Consider the following 13,799-nt stretch of genomic DNA (forward strand, 5'->3'; position numbering starts at 1 on the left):
AAAGCTGTAACTTTCTCTTGCAAATCATAAATGGAAGACACCTTTGGGCTGGGATCGGATATTGGATAGAAGGAAATGCAGAGGTCAGTGGCTGAGGAGGTAGTGGAAGGCCTTTTGGTGGGGACATGATGGTGGGCACTTCTGGCAATGTGGGGTGCTCTTCATACTAGTGTGAACTGAGCCAACCACCCATGGAGAGGGGAGAGTGCTCCTTGGGACATTGTCTTTCAGTGAGGGTACAACAGGGGGCGGAACTGGGGTAGATGTCTATGCAGTTAGAGATTATTTTCCTGGTTCCCAACTCATTTCCAGAAATATCTAAAGGAAAAGGGAGGGGAAAAAATGTAGGTGCCTTTTCTGTGGGGCAGATAGGGGAGATCTACACCTTTCACACAGCATGGGCTCCAAGAGACTCCAGAGCCTATGGTAAAGACCCCCAGCTCCCTCTGAGGGTAGACCTCTCTCAGCTCTACTTGGTGAGACGGGGCTGAGACTCCTCCTTCCAGAGGGGTTTCTTTCTTCACTCTTTTGATTCTCCCCAATAGTACTTTCCATTTGCTTCTTTCTATAGCTTAATGCCTATGATTCTGTTTTAGACATATCTTCTCCATGTTCCCATCATCCTCACTTCTGTTCCCATAGAAAATGGTTTCCTTGTTAACTAATTACTTGCCTCCCCAATCAAAATATAGGTCACAAGGTCACAAGCTTTGTTTTCATTCACTACTCTATCCCCAGTGCTTAGAATAATGTTTGGCATAGAGTATGTCCTTAATAAATATGTTGAATGTTGAATTCTTATTTTACTTGAGATTCTTTGCAGAGATAAAATTGGATAATTCTTGGGTTATTCCTAAGTGAAACCTGCTGCACTTAGCACCAGAAGTAAGACAGGTTCTGCTCTACTGAATGAGTACAATGTGTGGTGTGTAGGTTTGGAGCAGGCTTTTCATGGATGGAATTTAGTAAGGTCATTCTTGCCTTGCACAAAAGGTCTGGATTGCTCAGGCAGTCAGAAGCCCCACGGCAATAGTGACATTTACCATTTACCACTGGGTATCTATGTTACTTGGAATATGGATTAAGTTGTTACAACAGGATTCCTGATAGTGGCTTCTTAAAGAGTACAATTTAAAATATCTTGAGTGTCTAGGAATAAATTTACCAAAAGATGTGCAAAACCATTTCGGGAAAACTTATAAAATTTCACTGAGGGAAGGACATAAAATGAGAAAATGGCAAGATATAGGGGTTGTTCATGGATTGAAAAACTCAATGTCAGTCAATACTGGTCTAAATTATAGAATCAATACAATCCCAACTGGATTTATAGTGGAACTGTACTGATTAAAAAATGTACATAACAATGCAAAATGATCAAGAAGAGGAAGGGAGTAGGATTGCTCTACCTATTGCCATGATGTTATAAAATTCTAGTAAAGAGGAAGAACAGTGTGGCCTTGGCCCAGGGACTGACTCCTAGAGCAGGGGTAGAATAGAGAGATCAGGATCAGACCTTGCATGGACGGTCCCTAGATCTTGAGAGGCAACAGTTCTGAGCAGTGAAGAAAGGATGGTGTTTTCACTACAAGGTACTGAGGGTTGTGGTTGTGTTTTCATAGGATTTTGTATACTATTGTGAAACCATCTGACATTATCTGGTGAAGTTAGAGTTGAAGGCCACAGTGGGGAAATTTTGGTGCACCAGGATCTATCAAAATATTCAAAGTAGTATATCAAAAATATCAAAGTAGTTCTGTTGATAATGGTCAGAACATGGAAACAACCCAAATGGCCATTGCAGGATTTTGATATCATGGGTGATTCTGTAGGAACATGGCAACTGGATTGAAAAGCACAAAGTAACACTGAAGGCAAGAAGTAAATTACACAAGGGGCGCCTGGGTGGCTCAGTCAGTTAAGCATCCAACTCTTTTTTTTTTTTAAGATTTTATTTATTTGAGAAAGAGAGAGAATGAGAGAGAGCACGAGAGGGAGGAGGGTCAGAGGGAGAAGCAGACTCCCCGCTGAGCAGGGAGCCCGATGCAGGACTCGATCCCGGGACTCCAGGATCATGACCTGAGCCGAAGGCAGTCACTCAACCAACTGAGCCACCCAGGCACCCAAGCATCCAACTCTTGATTTTGGCTCAGGTCATGGCTCAGGGTTGTGAGGTTGATTTTCTCTCTCCCCCTCTGCCCTCCCCACCAAAAAAATTAAAATTAAAATAAAAAGCAGCAAATGACACAAGAAAATATGCTAGGAATACATTTATAGGAAACTCAAAAACAGGGAAACTAAACAATTCTTGATTGAAAGGGCACACTTAGGTAAATCAGCCGAACCAAGGGATTGTAGGAGAGGAACCCTGTGACTACAGGGGCAAGCAAGGAAGAGGAGGCTCACTTGACAACTTTCTCAGGTCCTGGTACCTTTCTATTTCAAAACCCATGTAATGATTACAGAGGCTTTCATTTGATTCTTATTTTTCTAGAATATACAAATATATCTTTTGTAGTCATCTGCATACATGATGCATTTTACAATTAAAAATTCTTTTTAAATTATGCACTAACAAAAGACCATGTGATACGTAGAATGAGTGTTTGCTACAGGCCACGATCCAGGCTAATTGCTGTGCATAACAATCTGTTAAGATTCTGTTATATCTTAACAACATATATCTTTTAACAATAATCATAACAACCCCATGATTATCCCCACTTGGGCCACTGGGAGACATCTCTTGCCCAGAGCCATACATGAGGAAGGAGCTAGGCAGGGCTTGCTTTCATCATCTCAGGCACAGCTGATTCCCAAGTATGCTCTGCTATCGGCTTCACCCATAGCACATGATGTCCAGGGTAATGCAACAGCCAGAATCCTTTCACAGGTCACTGGGTGAGGGTGTCCTTGGTGCGGGGCCATGGCCCAGACCAGACCCAGTCTCACCCACCCCCTCACCAGAAGACCTCAACCCAAGCCAACCTTGGGGAGTGTAGCATGTCCCTGAAACACCGTATGAAATTAAGGCTTTGACGTAGGGGAGCGGACTGTAACACCCTAGGGAAGTTTTAGAGCAGGTGATGCAGCTGCCTGTGAAGTGAGCCCTGTGCTGCCGAATATTGTGCAAGAGTGGGCACCTCCAGTCTTGTTGAGAGCCTGAGGCTTGCCAAATGGAATTTAACCCTCCAGCTCTTTCTTAAATGCTTTGTAAATCTCTAAGACTTATTCTTTTTTAAAGATTTTATCAGAGAGTGGGCGCCTGGGTGGCTCAGTTGGTTAAGCGACTGCCTTCGGCTCAGGTCATGATCCTGGAGTCCCGGGATCGAGTCCCGCATCGGGCTCCCTGCTCGGCGGGGAGTCTGCTTCTCCCTCTGACCCTCCCTCCTCTCATGTGCTCTCTCTCTCTCATTCTCGCTCTCTCAAATAAATAAATAAAATCTTTAAAAAAAAAAAAAGATTTTATCAGAGAGAGAGAGAAAGAGGAAGAGAGGGAGGGAGAGCACTCAAGGGGGTAGGGGCAGGAGGAGAGAGAGAGAATCCCAAGCCGCCCCCATGCCCAGCATGGAGCCCAACGCGGGGCTCAATCTCACAACCCTGAGATCATGACCTGAGCCAAAGTCGAGTCGGATGCTTAACTGACCGAGCCATCCTTAACCATCGTCTCTGTTCACTCAGAGTACTCACTCACTAGTATCTACCAAGCGTCAAGTTCTGTGTTAGGCTGAATTCAGTGGGGATGCTGATTTGCCTTTGTACTGGGATGTACTAAGAAATGTGTTCTATGCAAGAAGCCCCCAAGGTATTTAGGAAAGCAGAGGGACAAAAGGGGCAACTCTACGAAACTTCTGGATGTAATTCACTTTCTGTAAGTTTAGAAGACAAAAATCCAAGAAGTGCATCAAGAGCTGGAAGCTGTGATAAAAACAAGAAAAATCTTAAACTGGACATTTCTTCTTATGGTATTGTTTCCACAATAAAGAGGAAAAAAATCATAAGCCATGTGTTACTCACAGCAGTTTCCAAGATCAGGTGGGACAAGAGAACTAAGTTACTGCATCCTGGAAGATTGTCCTAGTGTGACCAGACGGGAGAGGTGCCAAGGGAAAAAAGGAGGTGGCCCCCTTGGCCAAATCAAATGCAGGGCAGGGGAGGGAGGGAGGGAAGGTCCTCCTCCCTCCAGCAGTCCCCGGGGAAGATCAAGGCTGCTAACACCCAAGGGGGAAAGCTGCCAGTTGCAGGGTTAACACGTGGAGGGGGACATTAATTTGTCACTTAGATTCAGCAGGCCTTAGGGACTAACCATCAGGTAGGCACCATCGAGCCGAAGTGAGTTTGGATTAGTTAAAAATGCCTATTCCAGTTCGTGCTGGCTTAAAGGTACAGGCTCTGCAGCCATGGGGCAGCTGTTGTCCGAGTGGTGTGACTTAGGTCTGGGCCACCTTGTGGTCCCAAACTGGAGCAGAATCTCAGCAGCTGTTGACAAGAGAAACGAGATCAAATAATTCTCCTGGAGGCAGGAAGAGGGTGTGAAGCCCTGCGCAAATTAAAGCCAGGTGGGTAAGATCTGTGAAAAATTCCACTTCCATCTCCTGGCTGCATCATGCTGGGCATAAACCAACCATGCCCGGAGAGGTCAGCTGGTGGTCTTCGCTCTGAACTTGTTTAGGAACTTAAGATTCCAGGAAAAGAAGCCTGTTTGTGGAACTACCGTGTGAATGCCAGGGGACAGGTGCCCAAGCAAGGGGCAAAAAGAAACACAGCAAGGGCTCTAGGTTGGAGGTCCTGGCCACTAGCACACACAGCTTGGGAGTCAGCCTTTGAAGCCAGCATTATTTTCCAGAATACAGATTAAGTTGCCACGAAATGCGTTTTCCTTGTTCCCCTCCCCTCCACCCCAAAACATACTAATAGGCTGTTAAACGAGCTACACCTCTCCCCGACTCCCAATTTTCTTTCTGGTCCTCCTCATGCACCTGGTCCCTCCCTCCAGCCATCCTGATTCCAGGAATTAACTGGTGTTCATGACCATTTGCAGCACTACAAAGTGCTATGGGTTCAAGGCCTAAGCACACTAGAGCTTTGCAGTTATATGGTAGAGGCATCCAAACTTGTTCTGCAGAGCCAGGGCAGAATCCCCATGAAGCCAATGATGCTTGAGCTATGGAATCCCTTCACTATTGGAAGTGGCCCTGGGAATCAGGTCACATGGATATTTATAGCTCTTCCAAGAGGGGAGTCAATCAATGTACTCATTCAGGTTCGTCAAAAACCTGGGTCCACCCTATTTCTCTGGAATCTTTAATGGGTCAAACGTTATTGTGAAATCAATGCAGGAGTGCTACATTTTAAATAAAATGGAAAATACATAGAAAATGGCAGATAATGGAGAGCACAACGTGGTAACATTTTTATACACCTGTACAACCCTCCCAGAACCAGTAGGCAAGCTGACCTGGTGACAGGCTGGGGCCCCTCCAGTGGTTCCAGAATAGGGAAGACTGCATCCCACCTTTGCCCTAGGCAGGTTTTCAAATACCGTATGTTACTCGAGGATTGGCCACCCAACTGGCGTACGGCAAGGGTGTCACTGAAGAGCAATTTGCTCGAACTCTGGCTCCACAATTTGCCAGGGCAGATGGCAATGAGAGAGTTATCAGGTCTGAACTTGGAAAAAGTATTCCCAGGGTTACCACCTATTTACCATTATTTAAATCAATTTTTTTGACAGTACACACCAGTGGGGGGTGGGGTGGGAGAATCTTAACCAGGCTCCACGCCCCTGGGGCTCTATCCCACAACCGAGATCACGACCTGAGCTGAAATCAGAAGTGGGACACTCAACAGACTGAACCACCCAGGCACCCCTAAATCTATTTTCAGAACAGCTGCTCCTTACACAAAAAGGAAGTGAAGAGAAACTCTCAAGAACCAGTATCTTTCGAGAGTTTCTCTTAAGTGGGCTTTAGAAGTAAACAAGTCAGGACCTGAAGTAATACCAGGCATTTCTTGATCTGGAATGCAAAATAAACAGAAATGGACACGACTTTCACAAACTGTTTATTTTCCGTCAACCTTTTCCATTTCTATTTCCATTTTGTGTGCCTTTGTGGAAGACCAGCTTAAGACCACTCAGTGGTTGTTCCTACCCATTCAGTGGCCTGAGCAGTGGGAGCTGCAGACCAGTCTTCAGTGGCCGGCTGGGCGCTCCAGTCTTCTGTTAAGGAAACACCAAAAAACACAGTCAGCCCCACTCCCACCAACACTGGGCCTTGAATTCCACCAAATACATATTTCAGAGGACGTTTGTCCTTGTCACCCAAAGCCAGCCAGACCATGTCAAAAACACCTGAATTCAAGCTGTCAAGTCATTGGCACAGCTACAGCACACTAGGATGAGAACCTTTCAATGCTAATAGCCATGGAGATCCTTTAAAAGTTAAATTAATACCAAAAACCCGAAACATCCGCCTGACTTATCACAACACATACCAGTAGGGAACTGCTGAATAGGCACCGAGGGCACCTGCACGCCTTCAGACCAGTCTGCGACTTCAGGCTGAGTAGCAGTGAACTCAGGAGCTGGAGCTGTCCATTCACCCTGAAATTCCTCCTTGGTCACAGCCTTTTCAGCAGCGGCCTGCTCTTCCTTTTCAATCTGGTTAAGGGAAAAAAAAGTTTATAGAGACAAATTTTATTTCAAAGAAGCAGACCAAGATGTCTGATTTGCTTATGTGACCACAGACCTTTGTGGAGGAAGCTTACCTCTTCAGGATCTCTGTAGAAGTAGAGATCAGGCATGACCTCCCATGGGTGTTCTCGGGAAATGGTGCCACGCATGCGCAGAACTTCCCTGGCCAGCATCCACCACATCAGACCCACTGAGTGAGCTCCCTGCAAGAGCGCCAGGTTAAGAAGTGACACTTGGGTCAACCCCCAACAGCTTGCACCTCCCCATCCCACCTATTTGTCCCATCATCTAGATCCCTGGCATCAACAAAATAGACATGTCTCTTAGTTTGTTAAGTGCTTGTTTTTAACAAGGAGTACTCTGTGTATTAGTGGGTCTCAACCTTGTCACTGGACCCATGGGAATTAAAAAAAAAAAAAAAAACTGTCAAGACTCCACCCTAGGCAATCAAACAAAATACCCGGAATGAGTGCCTGTACACTGGTATTAAAACATCTCTTTGGATGATTCCTATGTGGAACCAAGATTTTGAGACCAGTAAACTGGACCGATGTGAACCATACACAACCCACCTTTTTAGGACCTTATAGCAGGATTCATCAAGTTGCCCTGAAAATCGAAAAGGCCCAGTAACGTTTGAGGCCCAAGCAGTTAAATACGGAGAAAAGAAAACACAGACGATTTATAAAAGGATTTCTCCTTAAAGCTGACATATCTGAAATTTTACTTGTAGCAAGAATTACTATCAAACTCCACTCATTGGGCCCAGAGACCCTTGTGGTGTTAGCGAAAAGACTTGCCCCTCGTGTAGCACACTACCTACACTTGTGAGTTCATCGGCCAGCCAGTGGCCTCAACTCCAAGCTCTAACAATGTGCAGAGGAATGCCCAACTGTTTCGAGAGCATTCACTCAAGGCTCTAGTGAATGTCATCACACTGTTACCTTGTTGTTGCAAGGGATGGCAATGTCCACATAGCGCAGAGGAGAGTCTGTGTTACACAGAGCAATGGTAGGCAGGTTAACATAGGACGCCTCTGTAAGAGGCTGGTGGTCTGCCCTGGGATCAGTAACCACCAGAAGTCTCGGCTCCCGGAAGGCTGCCTGGATCTGGTTAGTGAAGGTTCCAGGAGTGAAGCGGCCGGCAATAGGAGTGGCTCCAGTAGCAGCAGCAAATTTCAGCACAGCTCGCTTAAGAATTAACATCAAGAGTTAGCAGTGCTCCAGAGATGGCATCACAGAACTCCCCAAGTGTCCATGTGCAGACACCCACCCAGTTCTGTAACTACCTGCAGCAGCCCACGGAGTTGGGAGCCCTCCCACCTCCCCTGCTCAACAATGAAAACATCAAAGCACTTCACACCCCCAGCAATTCTTTGTCCTCTGTGCTACCTGAGAACTACTTACAGAACTAGGGTCCAGAAATGCTAAGCATACCCCACCCCCAGGCCCTCTGCCTGGAATGCTCTCCCTACTCTCAATCCCCGAGGCTCCAGAGACACACCACCTGGCTTCAAGAACCAAGAAAGCCACTCCTGTGAGTGACTTGGGCAGGTTACTTGTGTGCTTCCAACAGGGTCATGAAAATTAAATTCATCAATACAACAGTGCCTGACAACCAATAAGCACTCCCATGATGTGGTCCAATTTCATCACAGCTACCCTATATAAAGCAGGAATATACCATATTCTTTCCCTTCCCTTCCTTTTTACCTCCATAAAAATGTATTTCCTGCATCCCTTCAGAAAGGCAAACTAGGGTATTTATTTTCCTGCTATATCCCAAACCCCTAGCAACACTGCCTGGACTGTCAATATACATGCCCTGTAAATTTTTGTTGAGGGAAGCCATGATGAGTTGTCACTAAGTTCATTCACAGTACTAATCAAAAACTGTCTTCTACTATGCACCCAACTTTAAGTCCTGTCACAAGCCAGCCTCTGAGGAATAACCCCCTGCAAAATACACCCTAAATTCATGGGAACCAGTTTTACCATCAATCTAAACAAGTACAGAAGAACTTGTCTCACTAGACAATTTAAGTACCTGTCAAAATCCAAGTCAAACATCCTTTTCAAATTAGAAATGGGCTGACTGAAATCCTTACTAGAGCTCTTAATCTAGTGGGCTCTTGGACACCACATGGTTTAAACCACACTGATCCACTTATGTGTTTTTTTTTATAGTACTGCATAATATTTCCCTTTCTAGCTTGCCGTATTCCTAAAAACACAATACATAATACATATACAGAATGTGTTAATTGACTGCTTTTCTTATTCGTGAGGCTTCTGAAGGTCAACAGTAAGCTATTAGTAAAGTTTTTGGGGAGTCAAGTTACACAGATTTTCAGTCATGCATGGGGTTAGTGCCCCTAATCCACAGTGTTGTTCAACAGTCAACTGTAAATCAATTTTCAAGAAATTCACTAGTTTTCTCAACAGAAAAATTGTCAAAACAGAAATGGGGCAAAATACAAGTTTTATCCCCCCTGGCCACTAAAAAAAACTAAGTTACTTGTGATGGCAAAGATTCTTACTCTTAGGAGACGTGATGAGCCTTGGAGGACTGGTATCCTATAAGAAAACCTTTCTTGAAAACTGAAGCGCAACAAACCACCAGATGCCTAGTATATATATTGTAGACATAGAATACTGGCAATACAAGATTTGTGTTAAGTAGTTAAATTACAGACTATTTTTATTTTCTTATACTTTCCCCTATATCCCACAATGTCTGTAAGCTTATTTTTTATAATAAAAACCAAGCATATTGTTTACAAACCTGGCCAGTATTCCTGGACGATATGACACTGACATCAGCTGGGTTTTCAATGGCAACAATGGCACGAGCTGCCAGCAGAAGCTTCTCCCAGGTTCTCTTCAGATTTATGATGTAGATACCTAGGTGATAGCAGAAAGCTTTGTAACACCTGACCTAATTTGCAACGGATTTTCTTTTAAAAAACTGAATGTAGCAGAAAGTACTATCAAACTCCAGTCATAGAGGCAAGCTCTACTGGTGTTAGCGAAAATCCTGCCATTTTTATAGCACACTTCCGACACTCACAAGTTCATTGGCCACGGCTGGCCTCAACCTTGAGCTTTAATAGTGTGCACCCTTGATTCAGTAGGCAAAGTGCATCTTTTTCTTTTCCTGCATTAGGCCTCCATCAGGCCCCCATATGGATTCCTACAAGTTCTTACCCACTTCCTGGCCTCTAGCCACACTTTCCTTTCAACCTACCTCCATGCCAGATTCACCCAAAACTGCTTTACAACATGCCACTCCCACGCTTATGTCCTTCAGTGGCTGCATCTCTGAGTGAAGCACTCCCTTGCCCAACATGCCTTACTATAAAGGCTTCACAACCTACCTTCCATTTTCTAGTACCTTCCAAGCCTAATTGTTCTTTCCTATCTCTTGCTCTACTTTACTCTCAGAACTCAAACGAACCTGTATCAGTACCTGTGAAATACAAGGCACTCTAGAAAATAAACTAATGAGTTTCCTCATCATCTCACAGCTCTTTCATGGAGCAACCCAAGTCCCATAACCTATCAACAGACATACTCTTGCACTGAAGTCCAGAAAGCTATCCTTCCCAAAACCACCAGAACACTTTAATTTCTTACAAGTTATCTCTACATCCAACATGGGGTCAAACTCACAACGCTGAGATTGAGTGGCATGCTCTACCGACTAAGCCAGCCAGGCACCCCACTTTTACTTAGTTTTAAAGCTTATTTCCAAAGTAGTGATCTGGTTTCATTTATTACTTAGTTGGAATGCCCTTCCCAACAAATCAAAGGAACGACTGACCATCACTTTTCCTTTTGTAGATGTACTGTTCCATTTGAAAGTCAAGGTTGGTGCCACCTAAATGGGTTCCTGCTGCAAGGAATTTGAGGACATCCTCCTCCTTCATTTGCAGGACATCAAGGGCTCCGGACATTGTGAAAGTTTCCCTTTAAGTTACGACGGGAACCTGAAAAACAAGTTAATGACCCATTCATTTTCATTCCAGTGACTTAGGTGGGTTAAGGGACCAGAGGCATTCTTAACTACTCCAGAGCCAACACCTTCATATTTAAATGCAACCCAAGGACCACACCTTTCAGTTTACAATCTAGGGGGATGAGACAGACATATCCTACACATTGTAAAATTACAGCAAATCTTTGAGTGTGGAGATGGGAAAAACACCTAAATAATTAAACGACGAAAATGGTGAATTGCCACGTAACACTCCAGAGTAACCTGGAGTGAAGGTATGGATGAGCAACGCGAGTGCTGATGCGAACAAGTCTATTTTCAAACAGATTGCTTTCTCTCTCGGGTTACAACTAATTTTCTGCAAAACCCTGCCAAGAATCTTAACACAAACGGGAAAAACCAACAGCCTAAACAGCTGTTGTAAACTGGCGCCTGGGCCCGAACTCACGGCCGAGCGCCAGGGTCCGAAGCGATCGCAGCGCAGGGCGTGGGCCATGCTTTCTGCAGCTCCGCCGCCCAGCTGCAGGCCGGTCCGCACCCCCGCCCCGGCTCCAGCACGACCTCCGCCCGCTCCCGGGGCATTGTGGGAACTCGCGGGCCCGGGCCGGGCACCGTGCGGGCGGCCGGGCCGAGGTGGAGCGCGTCGGCAGGAGACAGAGCCGCTCTCCCTCCTAGCTTCTATCCCAGTCCTCGCACCCCTCACTCCGGCAGGAAGCTGTTCCGGTGGCTTTCGGAGCGGCTGGGGAACCCCATAAGGCACTCACGCAAAACAACGCCGTATGGACCCTTCCCCGGGTAGCTCGGAAAGGACAGGCGGGCGGAAATGACGTTCTTATATACTCCTCCGCCAACCAATGACAACAAAAAAAAGCCGAGCGGAAGTGCGGATGGGCGCCCTAACTCAGCAGGGCCGTTTGCGACCGTTAGTGCTTTCCGGCGCCGCAAAGATGTTCCTCGCCGGGCAGCCGCCACCCCAGTACTTCGTCAGAATCGAGCGCCTGCGGGCGGCCAGTCAGAGCGGTTGCGATTTTCGCTCAGGCCTGGGTCGCCGGGAGCTTGAGCCGGTACCTATCTGTCCTCAAAGTTGCAGTTTCCGTTACGTAGGAAGCTGTTGAACACAACGTGCCTAAATATTCGATTAACAAAAGCTGGAATTATTTTCATTTCTTGGAGAACAACTTGGCAGTACGTAATTCAGATGTTTAAAGTTGACTTACGGGAAATTTCCTGAAATAATTAAAAGGAAAAGACTGTACAGATGGCAAGGTTTGTTTGTTTTTTAATAGAAGAAAAGGAATATCAATAGGTTATTAAAAATGTATCCTGTTCATATATTACTGTGCAGCCACCGAGAAATATTCAAAAGATACTCTATGTACAAACAAGAACTGCAGGGTGAGGGAGATTATTTTAAAAAATTGAAACCCGTGTCAACTGTACTTCAATTAAAAAAAAAAAAGGGTTTAAGTTGGTTAAGCTACCGACTCTTGATGCTGGCTCAGGTCATGATCTCAGCGTAAAATCGAGCCCTGCTTAGAGCATGGAGCTTGCTTAAGATTCTCTCCCTTCCCTCCACTGCTCCCTGGGGAGGGGTCTCTCTCTGGAAATAAGTAAATAATTGAAGCCCTATACATTAAAAGATGATGGTAAAAAAATAGCCGAGTTATTAAATTACATAGTAGGTTTCAATCTCCGCCGCACCTGAGAATCACTTGGAGAGCTTTTAAACATATGCCCAGCCGCAATTTTAAAAATCCGATTTTTAAAATTGAAGTATAATTGACATAAAACATTTCACTTGTACTACATGGTCTATATTTGTATATATTGTGAAATGATCACAATAAATCCAGTTAACATCTGTCACCATCCAGTTAAAAAGTTTGTTGTACTTGTGACGAGAACTTTTACCCTCTAAGCAACTGTCAAATATGCAACACAGTATTAACTATAGTCACCACGTTGTATATTATATTGCATTTCCAGGACTTAAAAAATCTGATTCTTAAAAGTAGCTCCCTAGATAATTTTAATGTGCAGCCAGGGTGAGAACCGCTAATGTACAAGTAGAGAAACTGGGTGAGTTTTTTTCCCCTCTCATTTTTAGTATTTTTGAAATTTTCTGAGGAACACAGTTTTACATTGCAACAAAACCCCATTGCAGTTTAAAAACCTGATACAGATGGAAAGAAGTAAATTTAGTCATGGCAATAAGCATCCTTAGAAACTGCTGAAAATATGACAATTTGGCTTTCACAAGAAAAAGAAGTAGCTATATGAAAAGGTAATGGCTGGCTTTTAGGGGCAGTTTTCTGTCACTGCATGACCTCTGGAGGGCCTTCTGGGACACTCCCAAGCCACCCTAGGCTCCCTCCCATATGCACACTCCAGTCCCAAGACTACTTCCTTTGATACAAGGAGAACATGGTACTGTAATTATGTTTAGGTGTTTCTCCACAAAATATTTTTCTCACAAAATAACTTTCCTCTTTTTTTTTTTTAAGATTTTATTTATTAGAGAGAGAGAGAGAAACGTAATGAGCGAGCACAAGCAGGGGGAGCAGCAGGCAGAGTCAGAGGGAGAAGTAGGCTCCCCGCTGAGCAGGGAGCCCGATGCGGAACTCGATCCCAGGACCCTGGGATCCTGACCTGAGCTGAAGGCAGACGCTTAACCGACTGAGCCACCCAGGCGCCCCAATACCTTTGCTCTTGAGAACTCAACTGTGTGATGAAAATCCTTGGCGAGGAAATGAGTTGACAAAAGTCCAGAGATGATGAATGCCTGACTGTGGTGGCAGTAAACCATGGTGAGGAGCCCTTGCCCCAAGAGGCATTTACCAAAGAATATCTGTAGTGTTCTTGTGCCACCTTGCTGCCTCCCCGTCCTCTGCACACGTTTTTGCAACATTTTTTATTCATGCCCATTTTAAAAAAAGATTTACTTGAGAGAGAGAGAGTCCCAAGTGGATTCTGAGCTAAGCACAGAGTCCCAACAAGGGGCTCAATGTCACGACCCTGAGATCATGACCTGAGCCAAAACCAAGTCAGTCGCTTAACTGAGTGAGCCACCCAGGTGCCCCTGTTCATGCCAGTTTTTAATAAAAATCTC

The 13,799-nt window shown here is 45.0% G+C and overlaps 1 protein-coding gene and 2 non-coding genes across 4 annotated transcripts; all 3 read right to left on the minus strand.

Annotated features, from left to right (window-relative positions):
- Positions 1-6,050: 6,050 nt before the first annotated feature.
- On the minus strand, positions 6,051-11,610 carry RPSA (ribosomal protein SA). Of its 2 annotated transcripts, none has more exons than XM_025883929.2 (7): positions 11,455-11,610; positions 10,517-10,682; positions 9,479-9,597; positions 7,639-7,884; positions 6,769-6,897; positions 6,496-6,661; positions 6,051-6,220 (listed from the first exon to the last, which is right to left on the minus strand). In XM_025883929.2, exons 2-7 carry the CDS (start codon positions 10,647-10,649, stop codon positions 6,126-6,128), a joined length of 888 nt encoding a protein of 295 aa, XP_025739714.1. In that variant the 5' UTR covers positions 10,650-10,682; positions 11,455-11,610; the 3' UTR covers positions 6,051-6,125. The 2 variants fall into 2 exon arrangements, with proteins under 2 accessions (XP_025739714.1, XP_025739734.1); XM_025883949.2 differs by having other exon boundaries at positions 11,387-11,487.
- LOC112834587 (small nucleolar RNA SNORA62/SNORA6 family) lies at positions 7,420-7,575 on the minus strand. Its single transcript, XR_003210953.1, has one exon. It is a non-coding gene; the product is annotated as a small nucleolar RNA SNORA62/SNORA6 family (small nucleolar RNA).
- Positions 9,664-9,814, minus strand: LOC112834591 (small nucleolar RNA SNORA62/SNORA6 family). Its single transcript, XR_003210954.2, has one exon. It is a non-coding gene; the product is annotated as a small nucleolar RNA SNORA62/SNORA6 family (small nucleolar RNA).
- Positions 11,611-13,799: the final 2,189 nt, after the last annotated feature.

The sequence above is a fragment of the Callorhinus ursinus genome, unplaced genomic scaffold, assembly GCF_003265705.2.
Source record: "Callorhinus ursinus isolate GAN/ISIS: 27379988/994484 unplaced genomic scaffold, GSC_fseal_2.0 scaffold1, whole genome shotgun sequence".
In the NCBI taxonomy this organism is placed as follows: Eukaryota; Metazoa; Chordata; class Mammalia; order Carnivora; family Otariidae; genus Callorhinus; species Callorhinus ursinus.

Excerpts from the sequence above, each read along its gene's own strand:
- RPSA (XM_025883929.2), bottom strand. The coding sequence starts at position 10,649 with ATGTCCGGAGCCCTTGATGTCCTGCAAATGAAGGAGGAGGATGTCCTC. Across the intron at positions 9,598-10,516 it reads CTACAAAAGGAAAAGTGATG|GTATCTACATCATAAATCTG; the intron begins GTCAGTCGTTCC and ends GCTATCACCTAG. Across the intron at positions 6,221-6,495 it reads TATTCAGCAGTTCCCTACTG|AAGACTGGAGCGCCCAGCCG; the intron begins GTATGTGTTGTG and ends TTTCCTTAACAG.